This window comes from Zalophus californianus, chromosome 10 (assembly GCF_009762305.2).
Source record: "Zalophus californianus isolate mZalCal1 chromosome 10, mZalCal1.pri.v2, whole genome shotgun sequence".
Classification (NCBI taxonomy): Eukaryota; Metazoa; Chordata; class Mammalia; order Carnivora; family Otariidae; genus Zalophus; species Zalophus californianus.
The window spans coordinates 110,911,422-110,934,801 of record NC_045604.1 but is presented as its reverse complement, the minus strand read 5'-3'; the positions used below and the strand labels follow the sequence as shown (position 1 = coordinate 110,934,801).

At 50.9% G+C, this 23,380-nt stretch overlaps 1 protein-coding gene across 5 annotated transcripts in view; it reads left to right on the top strand.

Moving 5' to 3' along the window:
- The window catches only part of SDK1 (sidekick cell adhesion molecule 1), an 887,311-nt gene that overhangs the window by 643,842 nt on the left and 220,089 nt on the right, over positions 1 to 23,380 (top strand). For 4 of the 5 annotated variants that reach the window (XM_027612939.2, XM_027612937.2, XM_027612941.2 and 1 more), the window contains 8 exons: positions 2,497 to 2,608; positions 3,294 to 3,484; positions 11,048 to 11,131; positions 14,550 to 14,744; positions 17,169 to 17,285; positions 18,541 to 18,708; positions 20,567 to 20,669; positions 22,842 to 23,018. In XM_027612939.2, the coding sequence (XP_027468740.2) occupies positions 2,497 to 2,608; positions 3,294 to 3,484; positions 11,048 to 11,131; positions 14,550 to 14,744; positions 17,169 to 17,285; positions 18,541 to 18,708; positions 20,567 to 20,669; positions 22,842 to 23,018 (1,147 nt within the window). Of the gene's footprint in view, positions 1 to 2,496; positions 2,609 to 3,293; positions 3,485 to 11,047; positions 11,132 to 14,549; positions 14,745 to 16,653; positions 16,789 to 17,168; positions 17,286 to 18,540; positions 18,709 to 20,566; positions 20,670 to 22,841; positions 23,019 to 23,380 lie in introns of those variants that run through there. The other variant, XM_027612942.2, reaches the window with a different exon arrangement.

Genomic DNA, 23,380 nt, shown 5'->3' with positions numbered 1-23,380 from the left:
CTTAAAAAAGAAGTAAAAACCGTCTAAAAAGCAGTAAAGGAATAAGAGACTGAGGAGCACAATGACACAAAGAAAGCGACAAGAACAACTCGCAGATGGGGGGTGAAACCGTTTCTGGAGAACTGCTCTTGGATGGCGGAATGGGGGCCCCGGGGACGAAGCGAGTGGGCAGGGCTCTGGAGGCACTGATCATGACCTGGAGCTGGAGACAGAAGGAAGAGGGAAGAGTTTGTCTCTGGAACAATCCATTTCCTGCCCTGCTACCGAATGCAGAATAGTCAGCAGCTAAACAGGATAGACAGATGGACACCTACTAAGGTTCTCCTCCACCGAGGATGAATGGCCCAGAGGGAAAAGCTCTGCACTCTGGGATCTGGGGTCTCTGCAGAGTAGTCGTCACTTGGGGGTCATCCATGTGCCCATGCAGATTCAACTGAAATCTAAGTTCTTTAGAAGAAGAGAGTGCTCCAGCCTCGCGTGCTGTGCTGAGCACGGTCCCTGCTGTTGGGAGATCTGCGTTCTGGGCGCATGGGTGAAATTGTACAGGCAGGTTGTGTCAGCAGTTTCAACAGCACATGCGCGGCTTTGCTCTGATCTTGCTGTGGGGGCTCCCAGGAGTCAAGGTCACCTCACCACCAGGATCACAAATACTACACTGAGGAACGCACCTCTTACCCCTGCTTCTCCAAAAGTGTCCTGTGCCCCAAATCAAACCCAGGGAGTCACTGGACTTGTCCAGCCGAGCCCACAGGCGAGGCACGTGGCACAGCATGTTGGCGCGTGCGAAAGTGAGTTACAGAAATACCGCTGCGCAGTCTGTCGGTGGGGCCAGAACCCTCGACAGAGCGGCACTGCCCTGTCCCACTCGCCCCCGAGGGGCCATAACTGGGCCCTGGCGCTTCCCACTGTCGCACGCGCCGTGTCCTGGGGTCAGCGTGCCGTCGAGGCCGACCAGCCGGGGGCCTGTCCTCCCCAGGCAGTGACAAGTGCTGATCACAGGTTTCCTTCTCTGCCACCGTGGCCGAGCGGTGATTAATGCCAAATTAGCACCTTGCTCAGTGACCTTTTAGCATTCACTGCTGCTCTCCTTCACTTCCCATAACTATTTGCAAATATTAGCTTCTCAGGTCATTTCTCCTCATCAGCAACTTTCACAGATGACAGGCAGGTTGTTAATCTGATTGGCAGTCAGCTTCTGTCCTTTGCCCGATCATGAAAGTGTCTCTGCTCCGGCATCTCAGGAATCCCGTAAGCAGCCCAGCGGCCTCTACGATGTTCCAAGCAGAGAGCCTCAGAAGGAGGCCCCCACAGAGGCCCTGCCAGGCTCGCTTGGAGGGCAGAGAGGCTGGGAAGGGCTTGAAGCCACCCCTAGGAACTCGTGGAAACTGGCTTCTATCAACATCATCCATTATAGGTTAAAAAATTAATTTGTTGGCTCTGCGCACACCAAGCTTCTTTTTTCTTTTTTCTTTATTTTGTAATTCACATGAACCTTTAAATCAAAAACCACATACTGCTTAAGCAGTGGAGGCGGAGCACAGACAAGGCCAGTCCTTGTTTTCTGCTGTGTAGCCGGGCGGGCGGGCGAGAGTCTCCGCGCAGAGTTGTCCCCAGCACTGGGAATGGGGGCCTGGCGCTCCAGCGTCACGTACTAGATGAATCATTTCTCATTTGCAGAATCTAAATTTATTTTTATTTCCAGTCTCTGCCTTCTCCACTCTCTATCTAAATCCCTGTTCTAGAAATGTTGGATCCGTCTTCATTTCCCCTAAATAAACAGCAGTAAAGGGTCCTGTGGGTAGTTTAGTTTTGATATTACGTGTATTTTAGAGAAAAGTGGCAAATACGTGTCATATTTTTTTCTCCCTTGTCACCAGAGTACGAGCTAAATTATTTATAGTTTGATACTCAAAAAGAGGTGGATTCAGGATTATTTACTTTTCAGAGAAGAAAAAGGGATTGAAAGTACACGGACAGAACAGACCACTTTGTTGATTGAATATGTTTGCTCCAGGGAGTCACATTTGGGCCCAAGTGAGAACGCCAGTCCCTTTCTAACACCACACGTGCCTGACAGAGTGCCTGATGCGTGGAATATTTGTGGAGTTGAGCAGACTTGAAAAGAGTGGGTGGACTAGGTAACTCAATAAGCAGAGTCTTAAGTCAATGAAAAAATAAAGTCAGCAAACATTTTGGAAAATGCTCAACACTTTAAAGCCCTTATCCACATGATGTCCAGGCGGCGGTGTAAGGCCCTGGGTCCCTTGATTTCCAGCCATCCAACCGGCTATGGATTCCACCCCAGGCTCCTACAGTCTGATGAAGGCCAGTGACAGTGAGCACGCCCAAGGGCTCCCCGCAAGGGGTTGGGGTGGGGTTGTGCCATTCGGGTGTCCTATCGGGGTGGCTTGATAAGATCCCCTGTTTGTTATGTTCCAGTCTTCCCATCTTCCATACTTAGGAGAGTCCCGTGGACTTTTGCTTTCTCTGCCACAGGAGATGTTGGCACCCCTGAAACCATGGCACCCGTCATTGTGATTCCTCCGGGCAACAGAAGTGTGGTGGCTGGGTCCAGTGAGATCACCTTGGAATGCATCGCCAACGCCAGGTATGTAGCTGGTCCTGCCCTGGGGATACGAATCCATTCTAACTGTGATGAGATGGACCTTCAGTGGAAAGACACATCACACATGTGCTTGCTCTTCTAGCAGTGGTGGTCTTGTTTGTGCAGCTGGGCTACACGCATGACACGCATGGGAAGATAGGGACCCGACCCCCCAAGCCTGGGACCCGCAGGGCTTACGTTAAACGTACTGTGGGTGCTGGTGGAGGGTGTCCGCTGAGAGTCCAGCTGAGGACGGGGCGGTTCAGTCCTCTGGGTGCAAAGGAAAGAGTTCGTCCCTCTTCTCCTCTGCAGTGCTAGGTGTCCTGGCCTAGTTAGTGGTTGCTCCAGAATTCAGTTCCTGTGATCTCACCTCCCAAGTAGCCAGGTCCTCTAGTAGTATTTATTTTAAACATTCTTTTCCCGAGCAAATGGAATCATTAGCACTTATGGTCCATTGCTGCTGCAATTAGCTATCCTTGCTCAATAGCCCTTGAGCAGAATGTATTGTTGATGCGTGCCGGAAGGGAGTCGAGCTGTATCTGGATTGATTTTTAAATGTCCGTTGTTCAACCCGCCATGGTTCCTGGTGGAATTAGCTTTGTCAAGCTTGTGCTGAATGCCTGAAATTATTAGTGTTGCCATCCTCATGACTCACCATTGTTGTCACTCATGCCCTGCGTCCTCCCAGGCCTGTCGAAGAGCTGCACGTGAACTGGAAGAGGAACGGGGTGAGGATCGCTGGAGGGCTGCACAGCTTTGGGAGGCGCCTCACCATTGGCAACCCGACGTCCGCGGACACGGGGATGTACGTCTGTGAGGCGACGCTGAGAGGGAGTGCTTTCGACGCAGCCACAGCGAAAGCCTTTCTGTCTATCACAGGTAACGCTGGCGGCAGAGGCTCGGCCTCCTCACGGCGCGGCCCCTCACGGCACTGCCTTGAAAGCAGCCCAGAATCAGCCATGTCTCACCAGCTCCCTTTCTAACTCAGAAAATGAGGGCGACGCAGAGACTACCTTCCAAATTCGCCCTGTTCTTTTTCCACGAACATAAGCCCACTGAACGCAAAGCGCTGATGTTCTGAGTACTTCCAACAAGTGTTATTCTGGATCCTTCCGATCACAGAGCTTGGGAAGTGGCGTGGTGAGGCCCTTGGCACATACGTCACCCTCTTGTGCTGGCCTCTCTGCCACTAAGCTTCTCTGTAGCCCTCGCTGGGTTATTATGGTCAGTTTTCAGAGATTATCCTATTACTGGTATTTTCTGACCCAGAAAAAAGAAGCTTTGGGATATTACCTTCTGTTAAATTAAAATGTGAGAACAGAGCTGCTTCCTAGGATGTGCGCCAAGGGTCACTCCTAAGCCAAGAAGAGCAAGAAGATAAAATTCAGCACGCAGGAGTCGCTTTAGACGCTGGAAAGCGTCAGTGTTGAGGGAGTGTGTGTTGTTCGGAGGCTAAGGGGATCCTCCGTGTATTTTTGGATAATGGTAAGATCACATTATGTTGTGAAGCAAGTGCCTTTATTTCTCACGTTTCTTCGGCTTCTGTAATACTTTGTCTTCCTATGTGCCCGTGGTCACTATTGCCGGGAGCCGTCCACCAGGATGGTGGCCGCAGTGGGTAAGAGGGGCCGGGGCGGATGAGCCCAGGCAGGAGAATCTCTCTCTTCGGGAGGAAGGGAATGAGAACGAGAAATGTCAGATCAGCAGAGAGCCCTGGGGAGGGCTGTGGCTCCCACATGACATATGTTGCAGTTCGCCACTTTGCAGACTAAGAGTAAAACCTTGTGTTTTCATATGAAATTAGCAAGAGTATCAAGAAATGCTGCATAGAAGGCAGTTTGCCTTGAGCGTGTCGCACTCCTTTCGATCATGAAGAAATGGTTCTGTGGCCTGAAAACCACCTGGCTGAATACACGCAAACCTGTCAGTCCCTCCGAATGGAGCATAAAGATTCTTAAAGTACCAGGAAGGCAGGCCTGAGTCGCACGTCGCTGCGGACTCCTAGTCGGGGACTGAACCGGTTCTCTTGCTGCCTCTCTCCTTGTGCTTCCGACGGAGGGAAACACCACAGTCCCACACCCCATGAGGACTTTCTCCTGAGGGTCCTTCCTTCACGATGTGAGCATAGCACCTTATAGATGGAACCAGAATTAACATTTGGGGTGTATCCGTCTCCAGGAGACAGGACTGTATTGTGTTAAAACATCTCAAGGTGATTTAAACAAGAGGAGAAATTTATCTTCCTGTAAACTGGAATGTTTGTGTCCATCATAATTCCTTTTGGAAATATTTAAATGTATCCTATGAACTTTGGTTTTGCGTTGACAGCTGAATTCCAGAGGAGACTGTTGGCTGCTCTGTGTTCCAGCTTTGAAGGCTTTGAAAGGGACACAACTCTGCGTCCTTGTGATGTTGGTTTACACTCCCTTTTATTCACCAGAATGTGCTGTGACAGGGAGGATTTTGTGAAGGCACCGTCCTGGGAAAGCCCTGAGGGTGCCTCTGTGAATCCAGAGTGGTTGGGAGATGTCGGCCCCAGGCCCAGCCACCTGGGGGGGGGGGGCGGTCCCCGGGGTGCCGTGGGGCCAGCAGGCGTCCGGAGCAGGCGGGTGCAGGAAGGCGGAATCGCGCTGGCTCTCAGGGACTCTCACCTCGGCTCACGAGACAAGACAGGGCCATGGTGGCTGTCAATTCTGCGGGCGTGTTGCCTGGTTTCCCAAGTTTTACACGGGAGTACAGGCCACACCACCCCTGCCCTACATCCTGGTGGCCTCCCGGGGCCGTGCTCCTGGCACCTGACCTCTGCTCCGCCCTTTCTCCTGAGCTGCCCCCCACGGGCTCCCGACAGCTCCCCGCTACCCCCCGCAGGCTGAGGCAGACGCCGCAGCCCGCCCGCCCAGCCGCAACTGCTCGCACCACCGCTCCTTCCTGGCGGCCTTCCCTGGCCACTGGAGCCCAGGTGCCCGCCCTGCGGCCCGCTGGAAGTGCGGGCTCTGAGGGACGGTGGATAAATAGCTGAGCTCCCTTCCTGCTGTGGTGCGGATGTGACCTGGATGTCCTGGCTGCCCGTGTGCCCGGCGGATGAGCGGACTCGGTCACGTGCTCGTTTCAGCTGACCTCCCTCTGCTGGTGGCGTTTCCAGCCCCTCCCCGATCAACCGTGGGCCACCGGGCTGGGCTGTGGGGACGGGGCTCAGACTCCCTCGGCACCACTCACGGGCTCGAACACGTCCCTTAGCCGCTGCTGGCTTCAGTTCCCACATCGGTAAACTGTAGACAAGGTAGGAAGTGATACGGGTGCTGGTCACAGACGCCCGAAAGCAGCGGCTTTATGTGTCCTGGTAGAGCACGGCTATCCCACCTGTGGCGTTGTTGAAGTTGTTTAACGACACACACTTCACGGTCCCCGAAATCAGGGTGTGTCTCACGATCCCTGGAAGCAGTTTGTCTGTCTTGGGGATAAATACAGCGACGCTGCCTCTTACCCACAGCTGCAGTGTCCCAGATTCAGTGAGACAGAGCGTGTACATCCTCCTGTCCACACTGACAGACCAACACTGGCTCCCGTCACTGCCGTTCACACGCTTCCCGGCTTCCAGGAGGGCCCGTGTCCCTGCACACCGGGCCCCCCACACTCAGACACACGTCGGGGGGAGGGGCTACTGTCCACAGCCGTCTCTGTGCATCTCGGTCTGTTCTGGTTTGCAGACACAGGTCATTCAGGAATTCCAAAATCGCATCATTAAAATCACAGATTACTTGTACCCTCTCCTGGCTGATGCCAATGCCACAATCAAGGAGTTACAGCTGTACTGGAAGGTTCTCTAGAGCTGAGACCAAGCCGCTCTTCAGTGCTTGAATCCCAACATAAAATGCTTCCTCCCCTCCTGCTCTTCCTTCCTTTTCTCCGCTTAACATTTCTTGAGTCTACATCTTGGACACCGTGCTGGGCATTGGTGACAGTGGCTCGAAAAAGTAGCCGTGGCCCCCAGCATCCAGGAGCCCCGTGTGGAAGGCAGACCCTCACAAGGCAGTTACGACTCAGCGTAGCGCACATGCGAGGACGGCGGGAAGGGGTGCCTGACCTCACGCAGCAGGTGCCAGGGCCAGAGGCTCTCTTGCCGTTCGGCCAGGATGGAACCCTGCGGCGGGCCTTGTAACCCATTCATGCTGGTTTAGGATGAGCTCAAGATGTCTTCTTTCTGGTTTTACGTATGGCTGACGTTGGAAACACCCACAATAATCATCGGTGCCCTGTGACACCTGGAACTTACCTGTACAACAGGTCATTACCAAGTAAAGCTCAGAAAATAGAGCTGTTACAGAACTGTTTCTAAAACAAGAGGGAAACTTGTATGAGGCAAACATCAGTGGCGCTTGGATCATTTGCTGAATGCGGGACGGGCAGGCCAGCTGTGATACCCCAGGATGGAGCGGGGTTCTGGAGGCAGGGAGCTGCGAGCGTGCTCTTTGGGGATCCCTGGCCATCTCTGCCCCCCGCCCCTGCTGATCTGCCAACCATTTGTGGAGCACAGTGTGTGCAGAACCCTCCTGAAGGGCCAGCGTGGGCAGAGGATGAAGAAGGAGGATTTGCAGAGATGAATGGGACGCACCTGCTCCCCTGAAGGCCTTCAAGGGTGTAAGGTCTTTGGTAATCTCCTGTATCTCTCCGTCCATCGGATAGTTTTTAAGTGTCTCCTCAGAAGCTGTGACAGGCATACCGGCACAGAGATGGGGAAGACACAGTTCTTCTCCGAAGAAGGTCCCATGTGGAGGGGTCCCCCTGCCCGAGGAGGTCGGGGGGAACTCTGCAGAAGAAGGGCACTAGGGCTGATCTTGAAGACCAACTCGGGATTTGTCAACAAGCCAGGTCTTCTCGTGCTGTGGGCTCTTAACTCCCTTCTTGGTCTCCCCTTCCAGCGGCAGGAAGGTTGCTGCTTTTAGGGGTTCCGGGGATGGGACTGGGCCCAGCCAGCTAATCCAAGTTCAGCTCTCCATTTCAAGATGGACAGCCTTAACCACACCTGCAGAGGCCATCTTGCCACATAGCATGACTTGCTCCCAGGTCCCGGTGACTAGGGGGTGGACCTGGGAGCAATGACCTTGGGGCCATTCTTCCCACCACAGTGGACAAAGACACCACGTGTGGATGATGGTGGCAAATCAAGGACACGCCCTGGCATGATATGGTCTTTCTGGAGCAGAAGGGAAGACAGAACAGGGAACATCCTTGGGTCTCGTGGTAAGTCCTACTCAGGACAGGGCCTGCCACTCAGATGTGGGGACTTTGGCAGGAGAGTATGAAGAATCCTTGGGACGCGTGGACCATCTGCCGTAGCTGCCTCCACGAGGCCAGAATGAGCACTGTACGGCCATGGCATTTCGGGGGCGGGGGCGGTTTGATACAGGCCTTGGACATAGGCTGCCTGGGAGGCATCCCACCTCCTGTTCTGAGGCCCGGGCAGTGAAGGACGATCGGCGTGGCTGGCCATTTCTCAACAAGGGATGGGAACCTTTTCCTGATGTCTTCATATTGTTTCAAGAGAGATGAAAGTGTTTGTTTCAATCCCCAGTTTTACTGGCTGCAGCTGTGATACATTTTTAAAAGTCCAGTGTGCACCAGTGTTGGCACTGTGCCCTTTCTAGAAAGGTCGCTGCCAATTAGCTAAGATGCGCACTTGCCCCTCAGAGGTTAAGTGGTTCAAGAGTCTGTGTACAAGAGAATTCACAACAAACTCACTATTCACCCCACAGCCCTCGCGTTGTGGACATACCTGGTGTGCCTCCACTTTTGTCCTTAGAGCTGACTATGTGTAAAAGTAGCTGGGGGTCAAGAGAAGAAATCTTCCAAGCACCTGTTGAGTTATGTTGACAGGAAGGGTCAGCCGTGAGTGAAATCGTGACACATACATAGTGGAGAAAAGAAATACGATTACCGTCAAAAGCTACAGGGCCTTTCAGGGTCTTGGCAGCTACTCACCCACTCTGCTTCGCTCAGCCACCTGGAAAAGTTTCAGGAACGAGGCAGGAGTATCGGTAAATGAACGAACATGCTCGGCCTGTGCCGTTCCTGGCCTTCCTAGTTGTCAGCTATGCAAGCCTCCCTGGTTATTGGCTCCAGAGGAGAGAGACGGCACTTGGCAACATTGGCAGGACGCCCTACCAGACTGTGCCCGAGGAGCCTCGCGGCTGTGCATTTGGTGCTGCGGAGTCTGTGGGGCGGGTGCTTTTGTGCCAGGCTCCCATGGTAACTGTCTGCGGTAGGCAATGGTGGTGTTCGCAGATGAGTGGCCCCGGCCAGGCCTCTAATGCCCCCCAGCCCCGGAGCCATGCCTCTGCTCGGCTCGAGCCAGCTTTGGGCCACGGTGTAACAAGCACCGGTTGTCTCTGACCCTGGGCTAGGTCCTCCCCTGGCCCTGGGGGGAAGCTGAGTGGCACTGCAGAGTGAGGAGGAGCGGAATCGGGATGCTGGCCGTGGCGCCCAGTGCCTGGGGGAAGGCCGTCTGGTCCTGTAGATGTTGACCATTTCTACGTGCGGGTTTCTGTTATCAAAGTGTACTTCCTCTGGGATGAATCCCGAGGGACTTGGGCCAAGTGCAAAAAGCCAATTCCGAAGGTTACACACTGTGATTCCATTCCTGTATCATTCTTGAGATGACAGAATTACAGATGGAGAACAGATGAGTGGTTGCCAGAGGTGAGGGATGGGACGTTGGGGTGGCCATGGTGCTAAAAGGGCAGCTTGTGGGACCCTTGGGTGACGACCCCTTCTGCCTCTTGACTGTGGGCACACAGGCCTGCTCACTGGTGACGTCGCCTAGGGCTAAGCCCGCACACACGCATGCGTGTGTGCACACATACAAGCTAGACCGCAGAGGGGAAAGTAGGGTAGGTCAGTGTCTCAGGTGTGTTGCTGGACTGTGGTTTTGCAAGACGTCACCATTGGGGGAACTTGAAGGAAGCCTCGGATCTCTATTATTTCTTACAACCACATGGGGCTCTGCAATTATCTCAAAATAAAATGTTTAATTTAAAAAAGGAGAACCGTAATTAATCACGGGCAAATGTTGACTCTGTCACTTAGTCTTTTTTTTTTTTTTTTCTTTTCCCTCACGTCCCTTTCATTGGACCACGGAGGTAGATATTGACTTTAGCATTCACTGATGAATATGGGGCATGACCCGCACACGAGGGCCATGACAGGATGCAGCTCCTGGATAGTTGGAATATAGATTTCGCTGTTGTCACGATTATTGATGAAGGAAATGTGGCTGAATATGAACATGTGGGTGTGCAGCGAAGACCAGCTTGAAAAGATACTGTGAATCTTTGCGCTGTGTCTTTCCACCCAGTCTACACACACCCAAAATCCAGTAGAGAGCTCTGCATCCACCTGGCAAGAGTGCAGCCCCTGCCTCAGTCAGATGGCGTGCACCCAAGTGACCCAGGTCATTGCAGAAGCGGTGCCGAACTCCCATCTCCACGGAGAAACCTTCAGCCTTTTCTTAAGTGCTCATGTCTTCTTTCCCTTTTGTGGGTTGCACCCTGTTTTAAAGACCCACGCGGTGCAGGGTGCATGCCAAGCCACACTACCCGCATCCCACACCCCACACGGCGACAGTGGAAATCAGCCACGTGGGAAGACAGTGCCCAGAAATTAATTATCACACCGAAAGTGAATACAGCAGCCTTTTGTTATTGCAATAATGAAATCACTAGCACCTTCGTACCGGATGAATCTGGCAATGCCACTGTTGAAGTTCTGCTGAATAAACTGAGAAAGATATTGCAATTTACTCTCCAAGAGGATTCACTGTTTAATACACCCACTATGTTTTTGTTGAATAGGCAAGGGGAGTAGCTAGAGATACACAAGCAGGCGAGTTTCCTCTGCTCCTAAAGATGGACGAGGGGCCCTTTTTCTTTTTTCTCTTTGCTATCATTTAGCCTTCCGTTGAAGTATTAAATCTATATTTTGGAGAAGAAGAACCTCTAAGACTTTAAAAAATACGTTAATGGGCCACCCCGTTCCCTGACACAGGCCCCATGCCCGGCTGTGGGGCTTTATTTGACATGCTGCACGCATCGGGGTTTGGTTTAGATACTGAAACAAACTAGTCTATAAAACACTGTGCTGTAAATACAAATCTTTACGAACCTCTCGGGATAGTCCTTCTAAAACGTGCATTAAGATATTCCATGATTCAGGCCTGTAAACGGAAAAGTAGCCATCACCCTGAGTAGTAATTTGCTTTCCGAAACCTTAGAATATAAACCGCCTCTGGCCTCCGCTCACTGAATTCTGAGTTTGTGTGTACGATGGCGACTAATGAACTTTCCAGAAATAGTTTTTAAAAGGAGTTCAAACTCTTTCAGGCTAGACGGGTCTCCTGAAATACACCTCTTTTGCTTAGGGGCTATTTTGTTCCTTTCTTGTTTAAAGAGCCACCGTATTTTACTGCTGAGCCCGAGAATCGGATCTTAGCAGAAGTGGACGATACCGTGGACATCGTGTGTCGAGCAATGGGTGAGTGTGGGGAGGCTGCTCCTCAGGCCGCCATGAGGTGGAGGGACCAGAGGGGCACTTCCGTTGCTATCAGGACACACGCTGAATGTGATGTTAGTGACAGGGCCTTTGGATCCTAGCAGAACTCAGTTACTGGGCATGTGACCTTGAGGAAGGTGATCTTGACCTTACTGAACTGTTGCTTCCTCGCCTGCAGAGCAGAGATAAGACTATTCACCCAAGGGAACAACAAGAAGTCCTCTACCCCATCCGAACCCACGGAGAGGGACAATCTTGCCCTCTCAACCCCCTTTCAAACGCTCTGGTTTCACCAAGGCTTGGGGCAGGAGATGCTTTCCCGTCCATGGGGTGATTGGGACTGGTGACCACGTGCACTCCGGAGCAAGAGAGATGGTTTTAAATCCTTTGAACAGGAAACCTTCCTTTTTTTTTTTTTCCTCTTTTGCCTTTTCTGCTTCAGGTTGACTTTTTCTTTGTTATTTCAATAAGCTCACCCCTCCCCGCCTTGCCTTGATGATGAGCCGTCCACTGTCAGGCAGCACAAATAATTACAGGAACCCCTCTCACAGAGACAGGCTTTTTAAAGGCAATTTCATTAACAAAGGCTGTGTTAGTGCACTAGAGACTGTCAGTGAAAAGGACTTTTTTTTTATGTTTAAACCTGTCCATCTTAAGGGTGGGTATTTTATTCTAAGAGCTTGGAGGGTAAGGATTACTAGCAATTTTGTAAATCTTCAAAACAGGCCCATAAAAGAGATATTATCTCAGAGTACACATACAAAAACAAGACCTTAGAAAGCAAGGTTAAGTAATGTGCTCAAGGCACAGAGCCAGGGAGAGGAGATGAGATACCTCTAAAATCACAGCCCAGTGTCTGGCATGTAGGAGCTGCTCATTAAAGACTAGACAACCCGCCAGGGGTTGCATGGCAATGGAGACAAGATCCAAACCCAGACCCATCAGCTCCCAAAGCAAGGGTTTTGGCCGGGGCACCTGGCTTCTCCCAGAGAGCCGAGGGCCTAGGCTTAGAACTCATGCCAGCGGTCCACAGGTATGGGCGTGTCCTCTTCTGTTTCTGAAAGGGAGTGGGGGTGCCCTCTGAGCAGTGCCGATGGCCCCTGTAGAGATCGGGGTCTGCCTTGGGCACCGTCCTGTACCCACTATGCTTCCGCCCAAAGTGTGTATCCTGGGGGGCTCAGTCCCCAGCCCCTGGGCCGCTCACGGGGGCTGTTGGCACATCTGCTCTGCAGCATCCTTCTCTGTTCTGGATCCTGGGGAGTAGTGGGGGGAGAGTGATATGAACTTTACATGGAAACGTCCCCCTTGCGGTGGGTCTCGTTGCTCTCTTCCTGGTATAGACACCGTTTTCTAAGGTCAGTGCTGGTCTGGAAGTGAAACTCCGCTGTATTTCGAGTGCTCAGATTTTAGAAACCAGCATCTGCAGTTCTGCTGGGGATAAGATTTCTGTTTATGAAACTAAATCGCCTCAAAATAGAAAGACTCCCAGTTCCCTGTATACTATCAGTTATTTTTCGATAAATGACAATCTTAAGCTCTTCCCTTGACAAGAGAATGCTCTTTTTTGCATTTCTACAGGGTAAACTGCTTGTTAAATACAGACGTGTAAATATATACTGAGCAGGCCTTTCAACGTTGCCATCAGATAATTTACTGCTTTCTTTTAATTTTGACAGTGAAACTATAGCAGCATGCGAAGTGGTTACTCTTCATGAAAGCTACATCATGTAATTGGCTCTTATGAGATTTTACATGAATTGGTTATGCTTTTACCTTGAAATGGATTTTTTTAATTTCCCGATTTAATGAAAAGTGACAGGAAACATAATTAAGGCAAAGAACAGAATCTGAGAATACATTATCTTGAAATATTCTACGACATTAACTTTATTTATTGAAGAAGACATCTTACACCTACATAGCATCTGAAATCAAGGGATTTGGGTGTGCTTTTCACCATGAATCCTGTTGAGATGTGTTTTATTTAAATTAATTTCATAGGTAGGGAAACCAAGGTACGGAACAAGCCTAGACATTCCCGCACGTCTCTGTGGGCCCACAACAAGCATACACGCACCCGCCGTGGCTCAGGACCTCATTGTCTTGTGTGCTTTGGTGGAGTTTCTATGCACAGACTGTCATGTCTACCCAGTTTTCCCCTCTTTGGTGGCTCAGAAGGGTCAGAGACATGCCAAGGAAGAAGTGTCCCCTACCGCTAGTCATGAAAGCCTCCCAGGGGAGCTGCCCAGGGAAGGAGCCTGGCATCTCCGCGGTCAGGGCTCGACCTGGGCAGTAAGGCGCCAGGGGAATAGCGCCTGCCTCAGCATCGCCAGGGCTCCACATGCTGAGCACAGCCATGTGGGGGCCGAGCAGCAGAGGTCCTCACGCTCTCAGGCCGAGGACAGTCCATTCGCAACCCGGGTTCTGCCCCTGTGAGCTGGTCCTTTGTCCCCTGCATCTTCCCTCCCAAACCCAGGCTCACCCTCCATCAGGTGCTCCCACTGACTGAGGCCTGAGTTTTCACTATAACGTCATTAGGATGAGGAAGGCGTACCCAGCCTCAGCCTGACCCTCCATCTTCCTGGTCCAAGTGCTGGCCTTGCTCTGAGTGCCATCAGCTCCTAAGGACAAGGATGGCACCATCCGGCAGCCCCTGCTCGTCACCTGTTGGGCTCCCATTTGCCTTTGCCCACGTCCGCAGGTGAACGCCGCTCATGTCTCCTCAGCCTCACCCACGTGCATCGCGGGTGCTTACTCAACCACAGCCATCCTCCACCGTGGTGGACGTCTGCTTAGAGCACTGGTGTCCAGTCCCCTCGGCAGGGGACAGCCGCAAAGAGGGGACGCCTTCTTCTTGTGGTTGTAATCGTAGTCATTCTAGCCAGTGAGCGCTGGCCGTGTGCCGGGCGTTGGGAGATTTGTGGGCGCTGACGTGGTTAATCTTCCCAGTAGCATTTCGAGGTTGCAGTGACCACTTCCTTCCAAATGTGTCTCCTGCCCTGGTGGCCCTGTCCTGAGCCTCAGTGTCAGAGTCAGGTACCGCAGGGCTGCAGGGACCTTCCTCCCCATCCCTGTCTGTCCCCAGGTTGGTCACGGTCACGGCTGGGATCCCTTTCTCCCCAGACCAGAGCACAAACGTGTGCCAGCTCGGGGGTCCAGAACGATCTGCAGCCCAGTGTCAGGCGTTCATTCCTGCTCTCCCTCTTGCTGCTTCTCTGTGTCCGTGTCTTCATAGAGATGAGAAAAATAATACCGTACAGGGTGGATGAAGGGACTCCTCGACGAAAAATGCCACTGAAGTATTGCCTCGTGGCCTCTGAGACATGTTTGCCTCAGCCTGCACAGAAAGTGCTCGCAATCTAATTTTTTCAAATGCCCAATTATTTCCACTCCCACACAGGGGTCCCTCTTCCCACCCTCCAGTGGTACAAGGACGCCGTCTCCATCAGCAAGCTCCAGAATCCTCGATACAAGATGCTTTCAGGCGGAGGCCTGCGCATCCAGAAAATGCGTCCCGAGGACTCCGGGATCTTCCAGTGCTTTGCCAGTAATGAGGGAGGGGAGATCCAGACCTACACCTACCTGGACGTGACCAGTGAGTGCTGCCCCTCAGAGCCAGACCCCCCGGGCTGGGCCCTCGGCCAGAGCTTCGCACCCTTTGTGTGTGTGACACACTCAGAAAATGGTAGCATCTGTTTGGCAAACGGACAGGGCACAGGGGTCCGCAGTGACGCACTGTGGAGAGCCACCTCTCTGGCCGACAGGAACCCACTTGCTAAGCCCCTGGGCAGCAAATACGCCCCGTTGTCCCCACGCCCTGGCGCCCCACCTGCTCTCAGGCGAGCCTCGTGCCCTCCTCTCTACTGAGAAGCAGGGGGGAGAAAAATCTCCCATTTTTCTGGACAGAACTGGAAGGACTGTTCAGTGAATAGCTCGTACCTAATCTTTTTCTTTTGATCTTTTCCCCATTTTTTAATATTCATTTTCTATTTTAGTTTTTTTGAACAATTATAGTTCTTCTGTAAGTTTCTTTTATTATCCCATTAGCAGAAATACTTTGGCACTCTGTCTTTGAAAAATAAAATGAAGGTACAGGTTTCCACTGCATCTGTGGGTTTTCTTTTTCATCTCCACAGTTGTAATACTGTTCTTCTAAAATGAAGTAGAATTTGGTTATTATGGAATTATACCTTTCATGTTTGCCCTTTTGGAAGTCAAATGCTGATATCCTCAGGTGTGAGAGCCGTTTGAGAAAGCAAATCATGTCCATAGGCAGACGGCTCTTATCTGCCCGAGCTTATAAATTTAAGGATTGAATGTATTTTGGTAAAGTAGGGGTCACACCCTTGAACCTTGTGCAGGGGTCAAATTTAGCCTCTGGTTTGGAGCATACGAAACCAGTATCGCTTCAAACAGCGGGAATAATATTGGGTACTTACGCCGGAAACTGAGTTTCGATTAATTAGAATTATTTAAAGTGTATCTTACAAGTCAGCCAGGAGGCTGTGGGGCACAGATGAGCACAGTTTTTTTTTAAACTTTATTTTAATTCCAGTATAGTTAACACACAGTGTTATATTAGTTCATGAATTTAACAAACATTTACACAGCATCTGTGTCAGGCACTAGGGTCTGTCAGGGTTGGGGACAGAGCTCTGAGGAAGACACGCGAGGTTCTTGTGCCTCCAGGACAGAGGTCGTGAAGTGGGGAGACAGACGGCAGAGGAGGGCATAATTTAGCCAGGGATGAGGGCCAGGAAACGAGCGAACAAGCAGGGCCCAGAGTGACCAGGGAGGCCTCTCGGAGGGTGGTCAGGGAGCGTTCCCTGAGATGCTACCGGAGCTGAGGCCCAAAGGTGCAAAGTCTTGGGGGTTTGTGGGTATTATGGGGTGAGGGAGGGGTTGCTGCAGGTGCCTTCCAGGAACAAGCTTGGGGAGGTGTGTGTGCAGGGAGCAAGGAGACAGTGGGGACGCCGTCTGGTGAGGAACCAGGGGTCGTGCCAGGAGATGGGTTGGAGAGACAAGTAGGGCAAAGGCCCAGGAGCCAGTGGGAGGATTTCATGGGGTTTGGGCAGGAAGTGGCGGGGTGTCCTTCATAGCTTCCGCGGGGCACCCAAGGCTGGGTGTAGAATGGCCAATGCAGGGAAGAGTGGAAGTCTTGGGACCCGGCAGGAGGCCAATGTACTGTCCATGTGGGGGCCCCAGAGGTGGAGGGAAGCAGGGGCTCTGGGATTTGCTTTGGGGGCAGCATCCACGGGACATAGGTGGCTTGTGGGGATTCCCACCTGGTGCAAGGAGAGGTGGCCGCAGTGCCCTGGCCCCGAGTCCCGTGCACTTGCCCTGGGAACCCCAGCCCAGGCTCCCCAGGGGCCTCACAGGATTGGGGGGCATGCAGATCCCCGTCCTCCAGGGGTTTCCAGTTTAATCATTACCAGAGTAGAAAAAGTCGCATGAGTCTCACTGAGGCAGCCTGAGCTGCCCCTGACTGTCTCGGTCTGATTCAGGGTCTCGGGAGCTGGAAGCCCATGCCGTCCCCCAAGGACAAGAAGACCCCCCAACACTTGGGCCCCTGACACTTCCTGGAAATCCCTCACAGATGTGCTTGAAATCGGTTATTTTGTGAAAGTGTCATCCTTTGGGTAATATTTAATATTCAAAAATCAGCTTTTCCTATTTTTTAGAAGGTGCTGAAGACGAGCTTGTTAGATTTATCTGAATAAATGTCTCCCCCTCATTACCGTTCACCTGAAACAGCCGCTTCCAGGCTCCTGCACTTGGCCACTTGTGTGTCCGTTCCATCACAAGACTGGGTTTCTCTTCGGGTTGTAAACACAGATAAGCAGCTCCCGGGGACAATTGGGGGAAGGTTATACTCACCGCTCAAAGCTTTTCCTCCTTTGTTGCTACGGTTATCTCTGTGATTAGCCCCATAAAAGTGCATACGGGCCACTCCAGCAGGCAGGTCTGAGCGCACCTGAGGGCTGGCACACTGAGTATCTCACTGTTCGCTCCCCCTTAGATGTTGCACCAGCATTTACCCAGCTTCCAGTGGACACCACGGTCACTGATGGGATGATGGCCGTCCTGAGGTGCGAGGCGTCTGGAGCCCCGAAGCCCGCCATCACGTGGAGGAGAGGTGGGTGCAGTCTGGCCAACATGGGCGATGAGCGCGTCGGGCCAAGCCTTGCGTGTTTTCGTTCCCGCCCTCTTCGGCTCCTTCAGTAAAGACTGGCAGCCGTCTGTGGGGCACCTGCCAGGCGCCAGGTGCCGGAGCTACCAGCATGAGCAAGGCGGCCAAGGCCCCCAGGAGCTTCCCGGAGCCTACCTCCACGCAGAGAAACAGCCGTGTTTTAAAACGTGTGACTATCCCTGTTTTCTGCCTAAGCCCTTCTTCGTAGGGCACCTCAGGCTTGTGAAGGGGCTCCCCCAAAAGACCAGGTAGTGGATTCAGAGAAGTGCCACCAGGGCCCAGTGTCCCCACTTGTGAAACGGAGGTCCTGTTACAAATTAAGAATAATATCCTTGTTCTTTTAAGAAAGAAGGGTGCCGAGGATGCGCGCCCGAAACTAATAGGACGTGTGTGCCAGTGAGACTTTGATTTGCGTGGAGCACTGGGCGTTATACGCACACAATGAATCATGGAACTCTGCATCAAAAACTAAGGATGTAATGTATGGTGATTAACATAACATAATAAAAAAAAAAAAGGCAGAGAAGCCAAAGCCTGGGTTATGCCAAGGGCCTTCTCTGTGTTCCTTAGCAGAGTGGCCAAGAAGGGATGAAGCTCACTAAAATGGGAAACGGAGACAGAAAGATGCTTCTGGCTCATTTGACACACAGGACGCTCTCGGTGTCACCCATTTTCAGTCCCCGTGAGGAGTGGCATCACGCCACGGGCTTTCTCTGTAGTTCCATCCCTTTCCTCACGTAGGCAACGTGTGTCAGTGAATGAACCGCACACGTGCTCCGTCCTTAGGAAATATGTGCCGAACGGTGTGGTTCCCACCCTCAGACCATAGCTCTTCAACGTGAAGGTCTGAGGAACTCCAGGCCAGTAAGCAAGAGGATGTTCTTCTATCTTACATATACTTCCGTCTCCGGATTCAGAATGTAATGGTAGCTTTATATATAAAATCTTCCAGTGCATACAGATATAAAGGAAACTCAGAACCAGTCACCCAAAGGTAACAATCGCCTACATGGATCATCATTTGTTTAACCAAGTTTCTCAATTTTGGACAATTAAGATTTTCTTGGTCTCCGTTATCCTAAATAATGCTAAAGGGAGCTGCTTTGGTTATTGTTGTACGTACAGTTTCCACTTTATTATTGTTTCGAGTTATTTTCTTGGTCTTGGTGCTTACACTCCTGCTTTCTTGACTTTTCTTCAGGAAAACACATTTTGGCCAGTGGCTCCGTGCGGATTCCTAGGTTCATGCTTCTGGAGTCTGGGGGTCTACAGATTGCCCCCGTCTTCATCCAGGATGCCGGCAACTACACCTGCTATGCAGCCAACACGGAGGGGTCCCTGAATGCGTCCGCAGCGCTGACCGTGTGGAGTAAGGACCGCAGGCCATGTGGAACTTTCTGTTAATCACAGTTTAATCACCATGTCAGCTGTGCTTAGGGATGTCCATGCCCTCGGACTCTCTAATTGAATCATAAGAGAATGATTATTTTTACAACTAATTTATAGAAATCTGTTGAGCAATTAATTTTTCAGCTTCTAAAAACATAATTAGAAACTGTATTCAAAGATTTAATGGGGATGTTTCAGGAGAGAGAAAAGCGGGACTTTTTACAGTCAGTGGCATAGAGAATATTAGCCCAAACGAGCCCAAACGACAACACCAGTAGGGCGGTGAATTTTGAAATCATGTAAGGGAACCGAATCAAGAGTTAATGTTTCAGAGAAAGTAGATTTTTTCTATAATATCATTATAACCAACTAAACCACTCCTAGTATTTTAAATATGAGTGTTTTTTATGTTAGGAGTGAACTGAAGAAAAATCTTTGTTATTTCTCCAACTTTTATTTCTTTATCTAGAACAGTTTTCGAAAACGGAGAACAGATTGTTTTCCAGACATAAGGATTAATTACCAAATACCTCTGTCCCCCCGCCCCCAAACCTTTTAGCTTCACTTGCTGGCGTACTTTTTCCTCTCTGCTTCACCCATAACTATATTACTAAAAATAATAATAATAAATGCATAAAAATCGTTCATAAAAGCAAAAGATAGTGCTCACTGATTTTTGTAAAGCTTATCTCTATGAAGAGAGAAAATTTCAATTTGCCTCAGTGATGAATTTGTTAAAATATTATCCTGGAAGAGAAACTGAATTATCGTGCTTTATTTCATGTCTGTTTGGCTCTCTGTGATATAGTTTGTGTCCACTTTGATCAATGACCTTACTAATTTATTGGGTATTCTAAAAACACCAGGAGTTTTAAAAAGGAATGAATTCACCCGCCCCCATATTGATTGTCAGGTACTGAAAAAGAGGTTTTGTCTCGTTTCGTGGCCCACTGTGTCCCCCCACTTCCGACTGGTCGTATGTCCCTAACATGTCAACCTTATATTTAATAGCTTGTGAAGAATTGATGTCTGCATCTCTGTAGGTCACTCACCAAAATTTCCGTAGATTTGCTAAGATTCAAACTATGCTCGTGTGGCCTGCCTCCCCTTCCGCAGACAGTGAAGCTCGCATGTTTTCCTGGACACTTGGCCACAAGCAGTCAGGTTGGGCGCCAACCTAGTCTGATGACTCCCACGTTTTGGGCTCTGTTAGTGGGACCAGAGCAGCATCCACCTCAGAGGTGTGCGGGGAGGGGACCCCACCACAGGGCTTTTGCCGGGGCCTTGGCTGTGGTGGCTTCTGGGAGCACCAGGCCCCACCCTGACCCGCGCCCCGTGTGGGGCGAGCCACCACGCCTCTTGAGCTCCACCTTCTAGTCCTGAAACCTGGGAGTGGTGCTCTCACAGCCCTCCCAAGGTTGTTGTGAGCATTAAATAAAACAATATAAATGGAAGCACTTTGCAAAGTCATGAAGTGCTGTGCAGACAGCAGAAATGACCAGAATGTTAATGATCTTGGGAAAGAACCAAGATTTTTGCCTAAGACTGCAGAACCTCATAAACCTCTGCACACGATCTTCATTCTCAATGTCTTCCCAAGGGTTTAGAGGTTCGGGAGTGGCCCTCATGGGGAGGGCAGGCCCGAAGACCGCGGCTGCGGCCTGGGAAGGCTTGCTTTCAGTTCCCTGAGCATTTCTAAGCGCTTCCATTTATGCTTGCTTTGCCAAGATGAGAGAAACCTTGGAGGTTTTGATGTCAGATGACCAATTCCTCCCCCCTCAAAGGAGGAAACTCTGGAGCATGTAACTTTGTCTGAGCTGTGCCTTGTGTCTCCACAGATCGCACGTCCATCGTTAACCCTCCGGAGGACCGCGTGGTGATTAAGGGGACCACAGCCATGCTGCGCTGTGGAGCCACTCACGATCCCCGGATTGCCCTCCGGTCAGCTCCGTCACTTACAATGTCTGGGGCTCGTTCATATCCTGGGAGCTTAGGAACTGAAGTGGAGATGAGAAGGGAGAATTTGGGGAGCTTTGATTTCAGCCACAGGTCCCTGATTACGGCATCTCACGGTCTTGGGCTCCATCATTAATCACACAAATCCCATTTTCCACTCTAGCCTTATGTATTATTTACAGTGAGCTATGTTCCACTTCATGACTTCGGTACAGCTTTTCATGATTTTTCTGCCAAGGTTAATACACTATCTGTAAAACGTACTTGTCAGAAGCTGACACTTAATGAGAGAAAAATCCAGAGGGATCGAATAGGATTTCAGCAGTGTTTACGCTGGGCCGTGTGATACTCGAGAAGGGTTTTCTCTGCTCTGGGATGGTTTCATTGTGAAATGGGGAGCAAGGGAGGCCCACACCCAGAAGAAAGACAACCATAGTCACCTGGTGCATATACAGGACAATACTTGTAAAGACGGGACTAGATGCCTTGAAGCTCCACTAAAGGAATCGTAATATCCTGTCTTTGTCCGAGTTCAGATGGGAAGGTAAAGATGAAATACATGACCCTCCAGGTAAATGCATGGCAGCTGACACAGGTGACCGTGGGTGGTGAGCTTCTTCCCAAAGAGCTGCCACTTTCAGAACTGTTTTTAATTTTCAGAATCCACCTGGAAAATAAATCTAGAAAGAAAGATACAGTCATCCTGGAGTTGTCTCTCTGGCCTTAGCCCAGAAGGCACGTGCTTAGCCAAATGGATAGAATCGAGATGCCTTCCTCCTTTCTGGATCATCTCACCCTGTGCAGAGGGAGGTGGTTGCTGCCACATACGTTATTAACTGGATCCCGAGACTGAGCTGCTTTCTCACTCTTCTTGGGCAGGTGTTTGGCAAAACATGAATTTCTGTGCCTCCACCTGGCTCTCTGGAACTCCTCAGAGCTCAAAAGCCAAGTTTGGTTTAGTTATAAGAATGTCAGATGCAAAACCAACAAACAAAAACTAACGGTTCAAGATTACCTAGGGACTCCATGGAGGCCGTCTTAGAGAGAGTTGTCATGCCCAGAAAAGAACCCGTTCATCTCTAAATGGTTTGGGAATGGGCTTCCCGAGACAAAGAAGGACAGATAGGCTGGTTTTCTGCTACTCTACGAGCTCACACAGAATCCCTCTGGATCTTTGTGGGTTTCCCAGAGCTTCTTGTGTGTGATTAAACAGACAAAATTGGAGCCTCCTTCCCAAGGAGGACTTCGATTGCTCACTCTTGGGGCACCCCTTGTCCCCGGGTTTCTCTGCCCCAAGAGCACCTAAGCGCTGTAAGGGACAATCTGCAACTGAATGTTGTATCCCCGAGTCATTTCCTTCTTGGGGGACCAGGTCTGTCCTGTCTCAGGGTAGTTTCAGATAAGCAGTTTATTAATGTCTGTTCTCTGTGCATATTAAACCTTTAAAGAACTGGGTATGTTTTGCAAGTCCAGGCAAATGATTTTGGAAAGGAAAGCCAGCACTTTGATCCCACCCAGCAATGAATCGTGGCCCCCTGTCCACTGACAGCCAGATGCTGGGCAGGCCCTTAATTGCTTCTGCATTCGAAAAGAAAAACATGCTACAATGGTCATAAAGAATTAAATGAGGAAGAAAGGCAGTTTTAAGGACAATCTGCCAGAACGGTTGGATGTTAAGAAAACACGTTTCTGGGGTATGATCTGCCTTTTTCTAGAATTTGGGTGGTTCCCCTCTGAGGAGTTTTCGGACAGTCATTGCTTCCTATCCAGTCAACACTGCCCTCCTCCAGGCGTCCTCCTGGGCGGGAAGGTGAAGTAGTTTTAGGAAATGACAGGTGTGATCATGACACGACAGACTTCCCATCTCTAAACCCAAAGACAAGATCAGTGTTCTCCGCGGTCTTCACTAGCCCGTTTTTGACTCTAGCATCTGTGGTTGTACTGTGACCAAGATAGCTGGTTGCTTTTCTTTTTTCTTTCTTTTAGATATATTCACATGTCATAAAATTCACCCATTTAAAGAGCACGGTTCTGTGGCTTCTGGTCCATTCACAAGGCGGTCAGTTGCCTGTGGCCCAGATCCTACCTCTAGACTCTTGGCTGGATCTTCTTAACTGGAGATCTTTCCTAACTCGTGACTCCCCGCTTGGCCCACAGCTACGTCTGGAAGAAGGACAACGCAGTCATCACCCCATCCAGCAGTTCCAGGGTCGTGGTGGAGAAGGACGGGTCCCTCCTCATTAGCCAGACGTGGTCGGGTGACATCGGAGACTACACCTGTGAAATCGTGTCTGAAGGAGGGAACGACTCCAGAACAGCCCGGCTGGAGGTCATGTGAGTGTTGCCACCGCGTAGCTTTAAGTGCCCCCCCCCCGTTATCTGCAGCAGTACGGTCAGCTGTCCCGACTCCCAAGTGACCAGCACAACAGTGGGTCGCCAGCCAGCCATCAGAGGCCATGGCCTCACGCTGGGGTTTTGTTAGATCCTCGAAATTACAACTTTTCGCTCTTGGTTTAGAAGGTTTGATACTTGGTTTTCCTCTCCTCCTCTCCGTTTCCCTCATTCCCCCATTGGCACCCTATCACGGTGGGCTCTACAGACGGCCTGCAGGCTTCCTGAGTGTGTGTGGACGTGCCGGGTCTCCGTGCCCAGCCTCTGGCCACTGCACCTGCTGACCCCGGGCTCTCTCCGCCCTC